Below are 19,960 nucleotides of genomic sequence, written 5' to 3'. Positions count from 1 at the left end.
GAACCATTTGATATATTAAATAATGTTCATTTCATTATCTTATTTCGACTGAAATGCACTTCAAACTTAGGGAAATTTTAAGCGGGGAACTGACATGACTGTCTCTCGTTCGGCAGATTTCTTATCAAAACGTCCCCGTATCTTTGTCCCCACTGCAGGGGACGGTGCGGGGAAACATTAACGCAATCTGTTGGCAATTTACCCCAAACTTCGGCACAAATTCAACATGCAACGATATAATCTTTTATTTTACGAGTATCACCAACCTAACTCCTAAATTTTGTGCGGGAATCTTTCTTTTTTATGGTGCAAAATGTTGACAGCAATTTGTAACTGTTTGTTTATTAACACTGCTTCATGGGGTGGTGTGATTTCGAAATGTGATTGTCCGGATTTCTGGGCCAATGTAATGAATGTTGTTTAACAAACAACGCATCCAGTGGTCCCCATTGTGTTACCCAGTTGGCACAACTCCTGTCAGAGATTTGCGTTTGCATTTTGAATTTTCATCTTAAAACCCGTAGTTTTTCGGATGGGGAAGCATAGCGAATTGTTTCAAAAGGCTTCGGTAAGGCTTTTGCAACATTTCACCGCAATGCGATTGGCTGATCGCAGCAGAAATAGCAACATTCGCGCCCTCGAACACCATCTGTGAGGTGCGTTCCAAATTTGGTGCGATGGTATGAGTCGAATGACCTTTGACTGTAGCGAGTGCGTTGACCAATCAGAGCGAGCCATGGTACTATATCAGTCTCTAGCCCAATGCATGGGAGTTGTCTTTACGGCTGACTGTCAACTTGAGTTGTGCGTCTTTGCCGTTCGCTGCAAGCGAGTGTTGTGTTGTGAGCCCTCAGTAAACTCGAAGTACATTTCACTGAGAACTCTGCCAAAATGTCAGGGGAAGATCCCGAGCAATATCTGCGTCCTACGGACAAAGCAACCATGCTCGAACGTACGAAGACGTTCGATGCTAAAAAATGGTTGTGGATTCCAGATGAAAAGGAAGGCTACTTGGCTGCCGCTGTTGCCTCGACCAAAGGTGATATGCTCACGGTGGAAACATCCGCAGGAAAGGTACAAAAATTTCACTATTGTATACTGATTTAGCGGTCAAAAGCAAGCTTGTACCTCGAAATACGCGCTATAGTATTCCAACAAGTTTCCGATCATTCCAGACAGACAACTGACTTGTCCTAATACTGACATATGTCTGTTGGTGTTGCCCAGCGTAAACATACACTGATGTACACATTCTTTTCGGCTTTGGATAGAAATTAAACCCTGTAGTTTTCATTTATCAAGTAATACTAGACACAATTCTTTGTTTATTTCACAAAATAACCCTGCCAATCTGTGGTAACTAAACACAGGCCTTTACTTGTGGAATATCTGTGAATGGGATGTACAATTAGCCCCTTCTGGTACATGGTAACTGAACAACACCGTATGTCTGTCGAATCTAGTCATATTAAACGTTGTTTGTAATGCAATAACACTGTATTTTTATGCAATTTTCTTCTCCAGAAAATCGATATAAACAAAAATGATACCCAGCAGATGAACCCTCCTAAATTCGAGAAATGTGAGGACATGGCCAGCTTGACCTATCTCAACGAAGCTAGCGTGTTATATAACCTGAAGCAACGTTACACATCGGCCCTAATCTACGTAAGTGAACTAATATCTTGCTTTCTTTTATAATATGAATAACAAGAAGCGCTTGTTATTGTAGACGGATGCATGAAGCTATTGTTAGCACAAGAAAATACACAACGCCAAATACGGGACGGTGTATTTAAACTTATGATGCACTTTTAAATCCGGTGGGAAAAAAAAGCTAATTCCTGTGAGGGTTCGAAATTTTTATACGCCCTTGTGTCTGTACCCAACAATCCACAACTATACACTAGAAATGGCCCTCGAAGATCTTGTTTGTATAAATGTTTGCACATATACTTCGACAATATAAGTAATTTGTGTTTAATATGCTAAATAGTTATTCATATTAATGCTGTTAGGCTTAGCTGACTGTTAGCGGTATCTGTGTCTTAAATAACAGACACACCTTTTAAAAACCTTCCGAGCGCTGCAGTATTTGTCAATATTTGGTGTTCAAAATATACCTTGTGCAAACTGTTTCGAAATGACAGATTTTGTAGCGTTGTTGGAAAGACCAAAAGCCCGTCCTTGACTACAAAATTCAAAACAGATTTGTGAGCAATTAGCATGACAATAAGTAAGCGTTAACTGGCAGCAATTGTAAAGTTGAAACGCATTTGAATATATTAACCACATGCAATGTAACAAAATACACACATCATACACTGCTCGTTTGAGATATGTTTCCTTGCTGTTAACAATTTCTAACCGCTAGGAATGTCACACAAATCACACGGGATTATATTTTAACACACAAGATGGCCGTCAAGCGAGACACATCTGTGTGTAAATACGAACTAATCTGTTTGACAATGCTCAATAATTTTCACACAAGGCACTTTGAGGACTAGCTATTTTGCTTGTCTAATAACGCGAATCGTAAAATATGCGTAATGCTGCTTTTAGAGACATTTCCCCGTTGCAACAGACGGACAGAGAAGCGGGCCTGTTGACAAAAGGTTTCACACCGTGTTTGCATATTAAGAAAATCCCCGGACCTTCGTATGTCATTCGATTCTGTTTTGCGAAACGGTGCTTTTTGCTCGCTTCAGTGAAAATTAAAACACGCAGACTTCGAACAGTCGTAGAACTGGTTTGTTTTCGCTTATCCTTCCGTTGACCGGCATGCTTTGACTGACAGAAATATTGCAAGAGTTTATAAAAGCGTGTAGCATTTTATATCATAGAGCGAAACGGAAGAGCGGGCGCTTTAATTGTCAAACGGTGACCCGGGTCAGCGAAGTCCTAAGATTCCAATACATGATTATTTTAATATTGTGACCATATTTGGCAACCCTGTTGAAATTCCGGTTGGTCGAATGAGATATTTTTGTTTTCAAAAAACCGCATCAAACAATCAGGTCTTCGAATTTTTGAAAATAACCACTCATTGTAACTCAAGTGTTGTTTCTCATTGTTTTTTTTTTCACGCGGTTTTGCGGTTTCAAAAAGCAGAGATGTGTGCTTTTCGGTTATTTGAATCTATGTTTTTCTTCAATCGAAATCTGATCTGTTTTAATTGTTAATATGACACCTCAATCTATTGGGTGCTTTCGAACAAATCTGTTAAAATATTAAGCGTTTCATGGCCTCTTTTGACCGTTAGATGTCGTGACATTGTTGCAAAAAGAAGCAAATGCAACTTAGTTTTATTTAAGCGAGGGATGATGCCGTATTAAACAAGATTTAGGCCAGTTTACTTTACAGATTTGGCCCTAAATTGATAGGCTCTGTAACTAGTTGAATCCGTGGTGATTAGTACTATTGACATAAGAAAAGTAGGCCCAGTCTGCCATGACGTTGTCGACGTTCCTGTGAACGTTTCAAGCATATTGCGACATTGCAATTTCTGACATAAAGAACCGTTTTCTTTGAGCACAAGCAGAGTTGTCTCTTTCGAGGGTAAAAGCGAGATTTCTGAGCACCATTTCACCGATTTTGGGAATTTAAATTAATGCAAATGAGATGATTCTTAATCGCGACAAATTTAGCGTAATGGATTTAGCTTATGTTTCAGGCTATGTAAATAAAGCATAAACATTTTGAAGATGTTTTTGAAAAGCAGGGAATATGCAGCCGCATTTTAGCGTATTTATTTAAGCGTTCTTGAACATATTCATATGGGAGTTCGTCATCATTGCTATTATTGACTGTTTCGTGCGGTGTCTGGTTTCGTGATTTTCATCAAATTCAGATACTCTGTCGGACACATTCAATCGACAGGTCATAAGTTGTCGCACTGACTTACTTCATATAGGAATAGCGAATGTGTGCAAGTTCTGATTGGTCGACGCAACGTTCAACGCGCAAATCTGATTGGCTAAAGTGCTACGACTAAAAAAAATCGCTGAAAATAGGCGCAACCTCATTTCCTGCGCTTTTTTTTAACAAATATGACATACCGATTACAAAACTTTTCATTTTTTAAATGTGCAGTTCATATTTGTACTAATACGTGAAATTCCGAGCGTTTTTATAACGGTTTAAAATATTAACCCGAACACACTGCTTATGAACAACATATGAACTCACACCCAATATTTCACCCTCGTACACCCCTCTGGCCTAGGTTAGGGGTACGCATGTCCTTCACCCTCCAGCAAATCCTTATCTCCAAAACTTCAAGAGTCTGTCCTCTTTCCCAGGGTTGTAATTCCATGGTCAAAATCTAAGCATGTGATCCTACCCGATCCTAATCCTAAATCCGACCCAACTACTAACCGTATAGGATTAGATTAAGAATTATTTAGATTAGATTAAGAGTTAATAAGTTGGTAATGTGTATGCAGTGATTCCTAAACGCCGTCTATCCCTTGCAGACATACTCTGGTCTTTTCTGTGTCGCCGTCAATCCGTATCGCCGGCTTCCAATCTACACCCCTCAAGTGGTTCAAATGTTCAAAGGAAAGAAGCGAAGTGAAATGCCACCTCACGTCTTCTCAATCTGCGACAACGCCTACCACGACATGTTGCAAGATCGCGAGAATCAATCCATGTTGATTACGTAAGAATTCATCTTTCCTATATGCTGACGTCATGTTGATTCGCATTGCATTGTGGTCAGTCAGTCCTAGAACTATCCAGTATAAATAAAGCTAGTTTAGTTTAGGTTTCCCCCTGTAGTAACACTGGATCAATAAGAGATGATCCTTACTGGACCTCTAGGAAGAACAGTTTAGAACTGATAGAGCTATCCAGTATAAATAAAGCTAGTTTAGTTTAGGTTTCCTCCTGTAGTAACACTGGATCAATAAGAGATGATCCTTACTGGACCTCTAGGAAGAACAGTTTAGAACTGATAGAGCTATCCAGTATAAATAAAGCTAGTTTAGTTTAGGTTTCCTCCTGTAGTAACACTGGATCAATAAGAAATGATCCTTACTGGACTTCCAGGAAGAACAGTTTAGAATTGACGTTAGTTTAATTTAGTTTAGTTTAGATAACATTAGTTTATATTTTTCGTGTGCATTACAGAGGTGAAAGTGGAGCTGGGAAAACAGAAAACACGAAGAAGGTCATCCAGTATTTTGCCAATGTTTCCATGGGAGGATCCAAGAAGGATAGCGATGCAAATGTAAGTTATGGGTAGAATTGTTGTATAGGGACGGAGGGAGATACCAGGGAATAAAGAGAAGGGTAGAAAGGTGTAGAAGTGGATAAGAGCGATGGAAGAAAATGATAATATGAAAGAATATCTGATATATCTTGTGATCTTCAGGTGCCATCAATCGAAGACCAAATCGTTATGTGTAACCCAATCCTGGAAGCCTACGGAAATGCGAAAACCATCCGAAACAACAACTCCTCACGTTTTGTAAGTTGAGAATAAATCGCAGCTCACAAGAACCAACGCGACACCGCGCGACCTTACAAAGACATGTTTTATTTTGCGTTTCCTTTTTAGGGAAAGTTCATCAGATGTCATTTTAACACCCAAGGCAAACTCGCTGGCGCAGATATTGAAACATGTATGTACGCATAGTTTTCGAAGTTCATGATATTTTAAAAACAATCTTCCTGCTAATATTCGCTTGATATTACTTAATAGGATCAAAACAGTCGAAGAAAGTTACTCGGGAGGTTTTGTTTTGGACGTTCACCTTGTTATAAATGACTTTATCTGTTTTGTTTTGTTTTCAGATCTTCTGGAAAAGTCGCGTGTTATCAACCAAGGGCCCGACGAACGATCTTATCATATCTTCTACCAAATCCTGAAGAGCGCTTCGGCAGATTTGCACAGTGCGTTTCGCAATATCTTGCTTCTGTGTTTCATTTAGGATAGCAATGACATAAGAATTAAAACAACGGATTTAATCTAGAACCATGTTTCCACATCATGCCGCGTGCCAAATCTTGTCAGTTTGCCAACACAAATTATTTGAAGCCGTTGAGTTAATTGCAAAGCGATGAAACTCTTTTTTAACAACTTACAACGTGTCTTTTAAATCATTAGTCTTCGAAGTCCGCCAGACCGGAGCTATAAGTATTTCTTACAACTTTCTTGTAAATTTTCTAGAAACGCTTTTGATGGACAGCCGTAAACATGACGACTACAAATTCTTGGAAAACAGCGTCGACTTCGCGAACGGTATCGATGACGATGAACTCTGGGAGGAGACGGAAGAGGCTGCGCGAGTCCTGGGTTTCACTGACGACCAGCGTATCGCCATGTACAAAACATGCGCTGGTATTCTCCACTGGGGAAACGGAAAGTTCAAACAACGACCGAGAGAGGAACAGGCCGAAGTTGCTGAAGCGGAAGGTAGGAGGAATGCAATTGGCTGTCGGCCGTTATCGCAAATGGGATGAGCTTTTTTAAAGTATTTACTTTTTTCGTTTAGCATTGGAGAAGGCTTCCTTCTTGTTTGGCGTGCAGTATTCCGACTTTACAAAAATGTTGGTGAAGCCTCGTATCAAAGTTGGTAATGAATATGTGAACCAGGGACGTAACATGCAACAGGTGGGTGATTTGATGTGTGTCAAATTTGAGGTGTGCCGGGTGGTATTGATGACCATATGATGATAATTGTGGATAATTGTGGATGGTCTGGTGTTAAAGAGTTTGCGATTTTAACTATAGTTGGCTACAACGGGGTATTTGAGAGTGGGGGGGAGGGATGATCCGAAATCCAGAACCCCTTGTCCACACAACATTAGTTACATGAATCGGTTGTGTCTTTGACGGTTGGACCACCGTCCCACTTGTTTTAGAATAGCTACACCACTGGTTGCCAGTCGGGCGTGAATTTTGAATTAAGTTGTTGATCTTGAAGTGCTTAACGATGTTATTGTTCTCAGTGTTACCTTGTATACAAAGAGACTGATAATGGCGGTACAAATATAACATCATCCAATTCATATTTTCCAAATGCCTAGGTGCAATACTCCATCGGTGCTCTGTCGAAAACCATGTACGAACGTATGTTCTTCTTCCTTGTGAACCGAATTAACGAAACTTTGGACCGAAAGGTAAGCTGTTAAAAAACGTTTCGTAACATCTTTCAACGTTTGCAGAACATAGACTGAGAAACACCGTCAATTTCTTGCAGGAAAAACGAAATTACTTCATTGGTGTGTTGGACATTGCAGGATTTGAGATCTTTGATGTAAGTATTTAAATATTTTTAGCTTTCTGTTGGATATTGCGAGTGTTGAAATCATTGGTGCTGGTGTTGCATAGTTAGGATTCCATTGCAATAAATTTAGGATTTATGTAACCTTGTTGATTTCTTTGTAGTACAACTCCTTTGAACAATTGTGCATCAATTTGACAAACGAGAAACTGCAACAATTCTTCAACCACACTATGTTCGTGTTGGAACAAGAAGAGTACCAAAAGGAAGGAATCAAGTGGGACTTCATCAATTTCGGAATGGATCTGGAACCGTGCATCAACCTCATCGAAAAGGTGAGTTTGGAGCTATTTACGCTGCAATTCAAGCGCTGATGCTGCATGGTACATTCGAAGGCCAGAATTATAGTAATCTTGAAACAATTAAAAGTGTTGTTTTTAAAAGTTTGTGATGGTTTTGCCAAAGATACGTGTGCCAGTTTCTGCTATTTCAGTGTTGTTGTTTAATTTGTCTGATGACGATTTCGGTTGCTTTGCAAACAATCCTAGTTTGTTGACGAGTCTATGAACACAAATGAACAGCGCTATATTGTGTCTAACATTAATACATTGCCAGATTGCCTAATATCACACTTCATTTCTATTTTCAGCCGATGGGAATCTTCGCCATCCTTGAAGAGGAATGCATGTTCCCGAAAGCAACGGATCAGACGTTCTTGAACAAGCTCCACAGCACTCATGATGGAAAACATCCAAACTACGCTAAACCGAAGGGCTCCAAGGCTACGTACGATTTCGAACTCGGCCATTACGCCGGAAATGTGGGCTACTCCATCGCCAACTGGCTCGACAAGAATAAGGATCCCATCAACGAAGCTGTTGCCTCATTGCTAGGAAAATCAAGCGATGCTTTCGTTGCTGACATGTTCAAAGAATATGGAGGCGGAGAAGGAGGTACTGTCAGATTCAATGTCGTTCTTGTTTAATTTGATGCTAACGATTTGAGCTGGTTGTAACCAGGAACTTTTGGTCTAGGCATAAGCAGTCTGATCAAATGCGGAAGAAAAGGACTTATGAACCCCACAATTTCTCCAGATTTTTGTATTTAAACTTTCAAGCTAAAACTATATGTTTACAAATAGTAATACAGGTAAACATTCAAAATTTGTTAACTTCATGAGGATATATTTTCCATATTTAAATAATACATTTTACTTCATAAGGATATATTTTCCATATTTAAAAAACACATTTTGCAGCCGAGTTTCAGAGTTTTACTCATTCGGAGATGCCCAATCAAGCTCTGGTGTTGGATTTTGTACGAAATCTATGCTTAGATCAAAGTTTAGGCGGTAGCCATGATCATGTAATGTATAAGTCAAATCGCAAACAAGTCAGACTAAACTTAACCTTCTCTTCCAGCAACCAAAGGTCGAGGTGGAAAGAAAGGAGGAAGTTTCCAAACGGTTAGCAACCGTCACAAAGAACAATTAAATAAACTTATGACCATGTTGTACTCGACAACACCTCATTTTGTACGTTGTATCATCCCGAACGAAGAGAAGAAGCCAGGTCAGGTAGACGCCAACCTTATCTTACATCAACTGAGGTGTAATGGTGTGCTGGAAGGTATTCGTATTTGCCGAAAGGGTTTCCCCAACAGAATGCCCTTCGATGAGTTCAAACAAAGGTGAGTTTTCGCAGAGTAAAAGGTCGTTTTTAAGACGAAAATTGCACAAGTCTAAGAAGATTTTAAATGCAAACTATTGGTCTTAGTGCAGCGTTCATCCCTCATATTTATTGTGATCCTCATAGATGAACTTACATATTAAAAGCTCATGTAGCTCTGTCTGTTTCTAGAACAATCCACCATGTACTAAATGGTCAACATAGCTGCTATTTACTACTAGTATAAAATGATCATTCATTCATTGCTCCAAGTGTAGAGTCTTTTGTGATAGATTGCCTCGCAATGAAACGCTCCTTTTCAGTTTAACAAAACGCTATTCAGAGCGGCCTGCAGCACGTCTGACTTCATCGTTTCTTTTTACTAGATACCAGATCCTCGCTCCGAATGCAATCCCGCAAGGTTTCATGGATGGAAAGAAGGCCGCTGACAAACTGATCGAGGCTCTTCAACTTGAAGAAAATGAATACCGAGTCGGAAGCACCAAGGTGAACACCAATGCTGATTGTGGTATTTTGATAACATGATGGCCGATGGTCAAGCATGAAATTGCATGACATTTTGAGATGCGTGGATTTGGTTTGTGGTAGAAATCGGTGGCACAATGTTAAACAAGTTCCTGAGCATTGGGAAACTCCTCCATAAATTAAATATTTTCAATTTCAACCGCGCAGGTATTCTTCAGAGCTGGTGTCCTGGGTACCTTGGAAGACATGCGTGATGAACAACTGTCCAAGATCATCTCTCAATTCCAGGCCTTCGCCAAGGGCTTCCTCATGCGACGACGTTACCGCAAGATGTGCGACCAGAGGTATGCTCCGGTCCAAATTGCTTCGATGCGGGGATGGGTAGGGGATTGGGGGTCTTCGGTTCGTTGTAGTGTCAAAATGGAAAAAACGGAAAAAAACAGAAAGTAGTTGAGTTTTCATTTTCTTTTCAGAATTGGTGTCGCTGTGATCCAGAGAAACGTGAGGAAGTATTTGTTCTTGAAGAACTGGGCTTGGTGGAAGCTTTACACCAAAGTGAAACCGTTGTTGAACGTCGCCCGAACTGAGGAAGAAATGAAACAGAAGGAAGAAGAGGTGAGACTTTGAATATTTTCACGAAGGAAAGCATTGCATGAAGAACAACGCGATAACTTTTCATCGTAAGCGGAGAAGAACAGCGAAACCGAAAGACAAGTCACCAACTTTGATAACTACAAAAAAACAGCAAGTCTGCACGAAATGCTCGCCATAGAACAGTTGTCTAGAATGATAACATGAATTTCTCGATTTCTAGTTGGCAAAACTCAAAGACGATTTGGCAAAGGAGAAAGAATTGAGACAAGCACTCGAGAACGAGAAGACTGATTTGATTCAAGAGAAACAACAGCTGTACGATGATTTACAAAAGGTACGAGAACCATGTCCTTTAGTTGAACTTTACTAAGCCTCTAGAAAGAACAGTTTAGCGCTGATAAAACCATTCAGTATAAGTGTGACAAGCTCTGTTTGTTGTATTTTCCTTCAGGAATCAGAATCTTTGGAAAACACCGTTGAAGATTTGCAGAAGGCACGTGGACGTTTGGAGGACATGGAGGGTCAACTCACAGAATTGAACGAACGACTCGAGGATGAAGAGGATAACAACGCTGAGATCACCGCGATGAAACACAAACTTGAAGATGAGGCCGAAGACTTGAAGCAAGAAATCTCTGAACTTGGCACAGCTTTAGAGAAGGTACGATAACTTTAGCAATAGCTCCATGGTGTAGCTATTATTTGAAGATTTCAATCTCACTTGGAATTGTTGTTATAGGCTGAACAAGAGAAAGCCGCTCGTGAACAGGATATTGAGAGACTTAATGACGAGATTGCGAAACAAGACACTGCTTTGGAGAAATTGAACAAAGAAAAACGAAGCCTTGAAGATGAACGAGCCGTACGTTATGCGTATTCATACCTTTTCTCATCCCGACCTTAACCATGGACAATTTCGGTTGAGATTTCTGGGAATTGAACATTCTTTCTTTCTAGGAATTGGAAGATCAACTTCATGAAGAGGAGAACAAAGTGAACGGTTTGACCAAGGCTAAAGCAAAACTCGAACGGGATCTTGACGAGGTGGAATTTTAAACATGATTTGAAAGATAATACTGTTTGGTAAAGTGTATGTTACTGAACGTATTTTTTAATAATTCTCTTTCAGCAAATCGAAGTTTATGAGAAAGAAAAGAAAGTTCGTGGAGAAGTTGAAAAACAAAAGAGAAAGGTGGAAGGTGATCTGAAGGTGAAGTTTAAAATAATTTCATTGGTGTTTCCATTTGAATCACGATGGGGATTTGTTATTGGGGGGAGTTGGTTGGTTCTTCAATTGATAAATGTGTCTCGGATTTGATTTAGATGACCAGAGATGAACTCCAAGAAATGACTTCAAAGAGAGACGAACTTGAGAGTGTTGTCAAGAAGTAAGTTGGGATATTAGTAATTGTGATGGTGATATATGGATGGTGATTTGGTGAAGGTGATGTGGTGTTAGTGGTTTTATGGTGAAGGTTTTCTGGTGATGGTGCAGCAACGGTCATTTGATTCTTCCCCTTTTTCGACAGGCGAGATGCTGAAATTAGCGAGTTGAACAACGCGGTTGAGGACAACAATGCACTTATCGCACAACTACAGAAGAAGATCAAAGAACTTGAGGTTGGTATCGCTAACAAATAAATATTGAATCCTGTTTCAAATGAATTCAATTTTGTGTTTTCTCCATCATTGACATCGTTTTCACTCCCTCCAGGCGAAAGTGGCGGAGTTGGAAGACGAACTCGAAAACGAACGAGCCCTTCGCGCCAAGGCTGAACGCGCCCGCAACGACCTGGAACGTGAACTTGAGGATCTTCAAGACGCCTTGGACGAGCAAGGTGGAGCTACTCAGGCTCAGGTAAAAACATACATCGCTATTTGCTTGCAGACTGGGACCGTTTTATTTGCTAGAAAACTGACTGAGGTCCCTTAGGTGCATCTTGAATTTAAGCGCAATAGCAAACCGGTTTTTAGCAGGATTACCTTGTATCAGAGACCCTGTGACACCATTTTCACGACTTGTTGTGGTGAAGTTCTGACTGCTGGATTTACCAGCGCATACACGGCCAAAAATTGATCAGGTTGTCGCATCAGGGGTGTGAACAATGTTGTGCTGCATCCTGGGAACAGTATTGTTAACAATTTTGTTCAACCTTGTTGAATCATCAATGTTGATGCAATTATGATGCAAGGTTGTTGTAAAAAGTTGCAACAACATTGATGATTCAACAAGCTTCAACAACATTGTTAACAATACTGCTCACAGGATGCAACACAACATTGTTCACTCCTGTTTTTAACAACTTGCATCAACATGATGATTTTTACGCGTGTATATCAATCTTCCATGATTTGTGATCGTGTGTCACGTAGGTGGACCTGAACAAAAAACGCGAAGCTGAAATCAGTAAACTCCGACGTGATGTTGAGGAGGCCAATGCCCAGCACGAACAAGCCATCAGCAGCATGCGAAGTAAAAATCAACAAGCTTTGGCTGAAGTTCAGGAGGAACTGGAGACATTCAAGAAATCGAAAGCAAAGTAAGTGGTCACTTGCAGCTGTGAATAACACAAGACTACTGCGCTTTGATAGTGCAGTATAAATAAAGTTAGTTTAGTTTAGGTTTTCCCCTGTAGTAACACTGGGTCTTTATCCACAGATTGGAAAAAGAGAAGAATGCTCTGACACAGGAGGCTGACGAACTTGCCGAGAGTAACGAGAAGCTGCAGAAAGCTAAGGTGAGATCCCTTGACTTGCGTTCAACAAGAGAAGCATGTTTCAAACTAACTTTTTTTACAATTTCTCTTCAAAGGCCTCTCTTGAAAAGAACAACCGTGCCATGGACGCAGAATTATCCGAAAGTCGAAGTGCGGTAAGCAATAGATTTTCTTGGAATTTCCAATACGCATCTCTTCCAAATTGAATCAATTTTTCTTTGTTTCGTAGCTGGAAGAGCTTCGCACAGCCAATGCTGATCTCGTCTCGGCGAAACAAGCCCTGACGAACGAGAATGCATCGCTAAGCTCACAACTGACGGAAATGGAAGGCAGAGCTGCGACTTTGGCTAAGAACAAGAAATCTTTGGAGACTCAACTGGACGAGGTGAAGAACGCTTTGGAAGAGGAAGGAAGGGTGAGTAGATATCTTTATATAAATGAGAAGAAATAGTGAAACGAATAAAGTACTATTTAGGTTTGTTCAAACTCTCTTCTCAAATGTAACGAACGTTTGGGGTATTTTTCTGCATCGAACAGGCAAAGAACGAATTCTTTGATAAGATGAGGAACTTCGAAGCTGATTTGGAGCTCGCTAGACAGGACAACGAAGATCTTGAGGAAGCCAAAGAGAACTTGGAGAAGGAATTGGCCAAAGCAAAGAACGACATCTCAATGTGGAAGAGAAAGTTCGAAGAGGAAGGACAAGCAAAAGCAGAAGAACTTGAAGGAGCCAGGTGTGTGAAGATCTTCAGAGCGCTGTTTTAAAACTGAAGTAACTGAAACGAGTTCAAATAGCGTCAGTTTGGGTGAGATTGTCTTTCTAGGAACGCACCAAACGCTTGCTTATACAGTGGTGCAGTCATTAAAGTTGTAAAAAGGATGGTTTGTCAACAAGAGCAATGGTAATCGTGTACATTTTCTCACATTTTCAGACGAAAAATTGCTGCCAAGTTGGCGGAAACCGAAGAGGAACTCGCAGCCGCTCTGTCGAAGGCTAATTCCGCTGAGAAAGCAAAACAACGTTTGGCTGGAGAAGTCGAAGACCTCAATGTTGAACTGGACAAAGTATGTGTTGGAGATTGTGTCGCGCAGTGCACAAATGATTTGATGCGTCAGAGGAAGCTATTGCTTTTCTGAGATGGTTGGAAGTTATCGTATATTTTGTGTTTTTTAGGCCTCAAATCTTGCCGCCTCATACGAGAAGAAGCAAAAGAAGATCGATCAGGAGATTGCACAATGGAAGGCGAAGGTTGACGAAGTCCAAGCCGAGCTTGAAGCGTCTCAACGCGAGTCGCGTGCCAACTCCACTGAGGTATCTTTGATCTCTCTCTTACGCTGTCAACTGGAGTGCCGCTACAACCAATCTTGCCTTATTTAACTGAAATGTTATTTTGAAACTGGACTGTCTTCCTGTTCGCAGGTTTACAAACTCCGAGCTCAATTAGAAGAATCGCAAGATGTCGCTGAGCAACTTCGACGTGAGAAGAAATCATTGGAAGGTATGTATTGTTGATTGCTGATGAGTGCTGGACTATCTGGCCTCCGGGCCTTCCTTGGACTGATCGTTTTTGTCAGTTGATAAATTGGTGTTTCTCCTGTCAGTTTCAAAAGTTATCTCCTGGTAATCATGTTTCCTGGATTTGGAAGAGACTTTCAAACCAAGCTAATAGTGTGTCAAAATCTTCCCATCCCACCTTCTGTAACCTACTTTGCTTTTAATAATCTTACTCACCCTGAGGCAGGAAGAAGGCCAAAATCATGCATGCATGAGCAGTTCTTACAATCTTCTCGCATGAAATTCCAGCCGTCTTTTCAGTCAATATTCCTCCCTAATTTCTATTTATTTCTTGTTACCTCTCAGGCGAAGTTAAAGATCTCATCGACCAACTTGGTGAAGGAGGAAAATCTGTCGTCGAATTTGAGAAATTGAAGAAGAAACTCGAGATGGAGAAAGAAGAACTTCAAATGAACATGGAGGTTTGGCAATGTGTTTTTAACGATTTAGTTTTGTATATTTTATATCCACAGTGTGCTGCTTGTGCTTCGGGGAATCTCAATTTTAAATACATGTGGTCATGGGGTTCCACAAGGATCATAACTGGGCCCTACATGACAAAATTGTATTTTGTGACAAGAGTTGCTGAACTGTGATTGTTGTTGTTGTTAAGGAATTGGAAGGCGCCCTCGAACAGGAGGAAGCTAAGGTGCTCAAGGTTCAACTTGAAATGACTCAATTGAAACAAGAATACGAACGACGACTGGCGGAGAAGGACGAAGACGCAGAAAGCTTGAGGTAGTTATCGCCTTTACCTTCCAATGGCAAAATACTCATCCATCATGATGGCACAAAGAAGACATTGACACCCAGTATAAACGAACAATTGAAACTGATCCTAAAACCATTCACTGTGTTTTAGGAAAAACTACAATCGCCAACAAGAGAGTATTCAGGCATCCTTGGAAGCAGAGAGCAAGGCTAAGAATGAACAGGTAACAGTCCTTCGAATTCTTCACTGATGGCATTTTGTTTAGATATTTTAGAGTACGTTCGTGCTTGTTCTTCAAGTTAAATGTGTTGTGTTTTTGTACTTCAGATTCGATTGAAGAAGAAGGCTGAACAAGATGCGGCCGCTTTGGAACTTGCTTTGGAAGCAGCACACAGGGTGAGTACGGCAGTTTGATCTGAATTTTCTAAGATAAAACTGGTAATAATAGACATTGCTGTAAGTACATTTGCACAGCAGTAACGTTTTATAGACAAAACGATTAACCGTTCAACATTTTCTGTTTTCACAGGACAATGCAGAAAACGCCAAGAACGTGAAGAAATTACAACAACAACTGAAGGTGCGACAGATTCAGACTCAAACAACTTGTTTAGGAAACGTGTCTACACTGCTTGTTTGACGAACAGCAGTTTGTCACCATTTTGAATGACTGGTCACTAGTTGTTCCAAGCAATTGTATTTATCCTAAAATCCATCTTTTATCAAACTTCACTAAATTAAACGACAACATTGTTCACAAGTTATTGAGAAGTTCGTAACACATTTTGTTAGTCGGGGGTGGCTTGGTTTATTTATACTTTCTATGATGATGTTAACTCTAGGAATTGCAAGTCATGGTTGAAGACGAGCAGAAAGCACGCGACGATGCACGGGAGAGTCAGGCGAAATCTGAACGCAATGCTAACAAGTTGTCTGCTGAATTGGAGGAAGTACGGGCTCAGTTAGAACAGGTGAGCTTCCATATCAGTCTTTTCATGTCGTGTTTATAATGCAAGTGGGAAAAAAGGCGAAATTTTAAATTGCACTTTTCCTAAGAAACCGCCAGTATCCCTGTATTGGAATATAATTGACCAATATACTGATTTTCTTTTTCGATAGTCTGAACGACTCCGACGAAACGCTGAAAATGAAAGTCAAGATGCAACTGACCGCGTTGGTGAGTTACAAGGACAGATCTCGTCTCTCCAGTCCGCCAAACGCAAGGCCGAAGACGATTTGCAATCGATCCGAGACTCCGTTGACGAACTCGAAAGTGACCTCAAGACAGCCGAAGAGAAAGCACGCCGAAGTGCTGCCGACGCTGCCCGACTTGAAGACGAACGTGCCGCCGCGCAAAACGCAGCAAATGCTGCAGAGCGCGCACGGGCTGCCGCTGACAAGCAGGCCAAGGATCTGCAGGCTCGACTTGAAGAGGTTGAAGCTGCTGGTGGTAAGGCATTGAAGAATAAGATCAAGACCTTGGAACAGGTTGGTTGGTCATTTGATCCATGAGAGAAAAAATGCCATAGAATAGTAAAATTGATTTCAATTTTTCCTTTTTTTCTTGCCAGAAAATCAAAGATTTGGAAGATGATTTGGATGCTGAAGTTCGCGTGAAGACTGAACAACAGAAGGCGATTAAGAAGAACGATCGTAAAGTTAAAGAGCTGTTGGCCCAAGCTGATGAAGACCGCAGAGCCATTGAGAAGCTTCAGGATACCTCTGAACGACAGAACAAGAAGTTGACTCAACTACGCCGCAGAGCCGAGGAAGCGGTAAGAACTGAATTCTTCATAGACCTATCACTTCTAAACTGTTCTTCCTGGAGGTCCAGGAAGGATCATCTCTTATTGATCCAGTGTTACTACAGGAGGAAACCTAAACTAAACTAACTTTATTTATACTGGATAGCTCTATCAGTTCTGAACTGTCCTTCCTAGAGGTTCAGTAAGGATTGAGGAACTCAAATTACACTATGTGGTGGACAAGCTCCATAAGTTTTAGGTTTTTTGTGTCCCAGAACGGGTCACTACTTTTTCGCAGTGTTATTAGAGAAAAAACTCGAATGATCCATTCTGAATGATTATATTTTGTTTCCTCTTGCAGGAGGAGACTGCTGCCTCAAACATGACCAAACTTCGCAGAGTGCAGGCTGATTTGGAATCCGCCGAGGAGAGAGCTGATACCGCTGAACAGGCAGCCAGACGTCGCCCTGCTGGGGGCGCAGGTGGCCGCGCATCTGCTGGTAGAGCTGGGTCTAGAACACCAGGAAGATCTTCATCCCGCGAGGTGATTCTTGATGACGACGAGGACGACGATTAAATTGCCTAATCCTGAGCCCTGTTTAATCTGTCATGAGATTAGTCCGGATTAACTAAAATAACTTTTCAAATTCCTTAAATTCTCGTTGTACTAAGAATTAACTTGATTGATTGTGATTCTTTCCGCAAAACTATCGTTCTGTTTTCGCTTAGGTAAAGTTTCTGACAAAATTTGTCTTCAATTTTCAATTTATTGAAATTATCAATTAGTTTAGTTGAAAAATGTTTTAATATATTCATTCTGAGGAACTTTTTCAACCGTTTTATTTTCACCAAATTTTCTTACACCCTCATGGCAATTGCGAACAGGGCTCTTTTCGCTTTTCCACCAACAATGAAAAGAAAAAAAACACGTTAGATTAATTTTTAAAGCCATGTATATGGACCAAATAGAATTATGTTAAACTTTTTCATAGCTATTAAAATTTTGCACCCTAATATCTTTATTGTCTGCACTTTTTAATTCAGAATATGCACTTAAAATAATTAAAAGTTTATGCTTAAAATCTAAAATTTTACTGTCGTTTTAAATCGTATTGACATGAACTAGCTGGTTATCGATAATTAATTCTAAATCATTTAATTTTCCATTTAGATATTAATAAAGTTTATTGTTTAATAATTTATATCCTATTAATTATATACCACTTTAATGCAATAATTAATTTAACTATTGAATGCTATACGCATAATATAACAATGCGTGAAATTACGTTAAACTATTTTTGAATGTCAGCACTTGGGTACATAATTCATGATAATGAGAACCAAATTTTAAATCCTAATATAAACCAGATGTAATCCTAGACTTTCATCAACATAATTATTCAAATGCTTCATTTTATTACCCAAAGCACGAACTAAACTCTGAAAAAATAGTGCCAAATGCAAGAGAATGAAAAATAATTGTCTCTACCATATTTGCGAATGATTACAGAATAAAATTATAAAAACCCACAGCGTTTAAATTTTAACTACACTAAATATTCCCTGTCAAATATTTGGTATTATGCATTAATTCACGAATATTTACGAGACGTTTGTTCGTGCAATTCCTTGCAATTTAAACAATCTTAAATCCATGAAATCTTTTCTTACAATGTACTAATACTCATAGTTTGTTGCCAACGAGAGATGGTCAAGTTTGGTGCTGTAAAATAGGTCAAGTTTGTGCTAAAACTAAAGCAATATATTAATTGTATTAAATGGTAATATATGAAAATTAATTGTAAGTTTTAAATTCCTTCGTTGATAAGATTAACTTCTAACCTAAACAGTTGGTTTAAATCATTCTCTTATAAGCACCAAATGACCAAATTAGGCTAAAAAACGAGGGAAAGCTTCTTAATTTGATATGGTCGACGATTGATGAATTGAATATATGCTGTTATTTTATACTTATGGCTAAAAATACCAAAATGTTTATGCTATAATCTTTAACTAACGAATAATTTTGCACTTATATAACCAAATTATGTCAATGTTTATTATATTTTGTACACTTTAAAACATATATGCATATCTTGATTATTGCATATTTTTGATTATTTTAAATATGATAAATAAGTGGCTTAAGAGGTTTATTTTGATGAAAGGTTAAAATAACATTCCTAAACGCCTTTGGACAATTCTCAAAATACTTTCCACGTAAACCTTAGTATTGAAATCAATAGTTTTGATAAAGATAGTGCTTGAATGACACATTTATCGATGCATCCTTATAGAGCTTATTGAAAAATAGCTTGAAGTAGCATTATCAGCCAATATGAGTGACTATCTTTGAAATATCGTGATTTAATCTGATTACAAATATTTGTTTTCTTTCAGCCTTCGCGACGTGGTTCCAAAAGTGACGCCGAGTAAAGACCAGAACTTTCATTAAACTAAGTCAAAATAGCTAGAACCGACAGCATAACAGCTGTAGTTATTGTATGGTCACCTTATATAGATAGAGTCCAAAATATTCGGGCAATATTAACTTTAAACATAGCGTAATTTTACCATTAAGGACATGTAATCATTGCTAGGAATTTTGTATGTCAGTTAATTTTCAATTTTAATAAATTTAAGTTTCCAATTTTGTTTGTAGTTTTTTGTACAGCTCACTGAAAGACGCCCAGACCTTTGGAAAAGTTGATAGTTTTAAAGCTTTTTCTATGAAAAATCTTTAGACAAATCATACTGTAAGACATGACAACTTCAATGACAAACCAAGTGAATTTAAAAATGAATATCAGATTTCTAGGATTAACCCAGTTTAGACACTCAACAGTGACCTCTGTGAAACATTCTCAATAGATGGGTTTTTTTGGGTATTGAGCTTTTTTATTTCATTTTAAACCTTTTATAGGATTCTCATCACTTGACCCAAACAACCCAAACTTAGTCAGAATTTTATTTCCTCAATTCTTCATGTATTAATCTGATCAAAGTTCTCCTTATCTAAAAGTATTTCATTTGTTTGCATTTTATTTTCGATACGAGATTTGGCAAATTCCGCAAAATCTTACTGGTCAGGCCTACAAGATAATGCTTGGAAAGCACTATCATCTTGGAAACCAAAATCCACAAATTTAATTCTTAATCTAATACTTTATGGGTAAGGATTAGGGTCAAGTTTAGGGATTAAAGGTAAAGATTTTATTGGATATACTGGACATGGATTTGTAGACAATC

At 39.3% G+C, this 19,960-nt stretch overlaps 1 protein-coding gene across 1 annotated transcript; it reads left to right on the top strand.

Moving 5' to 3' along the window:
* Positions 1-773: 773 nt before the first annotated feature.
* On the top strand, positions 774-19,361 carry LOC114528998 (myosin heavy chain, striated muscle-like). The gene is made up of 43 exons (XM_028550716.1): positions 774-1,074; positions 1,525-1,668; positions 4,479-4,663; positions 5,134-5,233; positions 5,378-5,473; positions 5,564-5,627; positions 5,800-5,898; positions 6,176-6,421; positions 6,501-6,619; positions 7,036-7,128; positions 7,209-7,265; positions 7,397-7,567; positions 7,882-8,185; positions 8,654-8,921; positions 9,286-9,406; positions 9,593-9,729; positions 9,859-10,000; positions 10,200-10,313; positions 10,431-10,640; positions 10,719-10,841; positions 10,937-11,023; positions 11,109-11,189; positions 11,303-11,367; positions 11,509-11,599; positions 11,694-11,837; positions 12,353-12,519; positions 12,639-12,717; positions 12,792-12,851; positions 12,926-13,111; positions 13,234-13,430; positions 13,629-13,761; positions 13,871-14,008; positions 14,117-14,195; positions 14,558-14,673; positions 14,865-14,989; positions 15,114-15,186; positions 15,291-15,359; positions 15,493-15,543; positions 15,806-15,934; positions 16,083-16,451; positions 16,535-16,738; positions 17,070-17,252; positions 19,112-19,361. Exons 1-43 carry the CDS (start codon positions 892-894, stop codon positions 19,145-19,147), a joined length of 5,838 nt encoding a protein of 1,945 aa, XP_028406517.1. The 5' UTR covers positions 774-891; the 3' UTR covers positions 19,148-19,361.
* Positions 19,362-19,960: the final 599 nt, after the last annotated feature.

This window comes from Dendronephthya gigantea, unplaced genomic scaffold, assembly GCF_004324835.1.
Source record: "Dendronephthya gigantea isolate DGI-Jeju-01 unplaced genomic scaffold, DenGig_1.0 000053F, whole genome shotgun sequence".
In the NCBI taxonomy this organism is placed as follows: Eukaryota; Metazoa; Cnidaria; class Anthozoa; order Malacalcyonacea; family Nephtheidae; genus Dendronephthya; species Dendronephthya gigantea.
The sequence above is the reverse complement of the archived record's forward strand: the minus strand, read 5'-3'. Positions and strand labels throughout refer to the sequence as shown.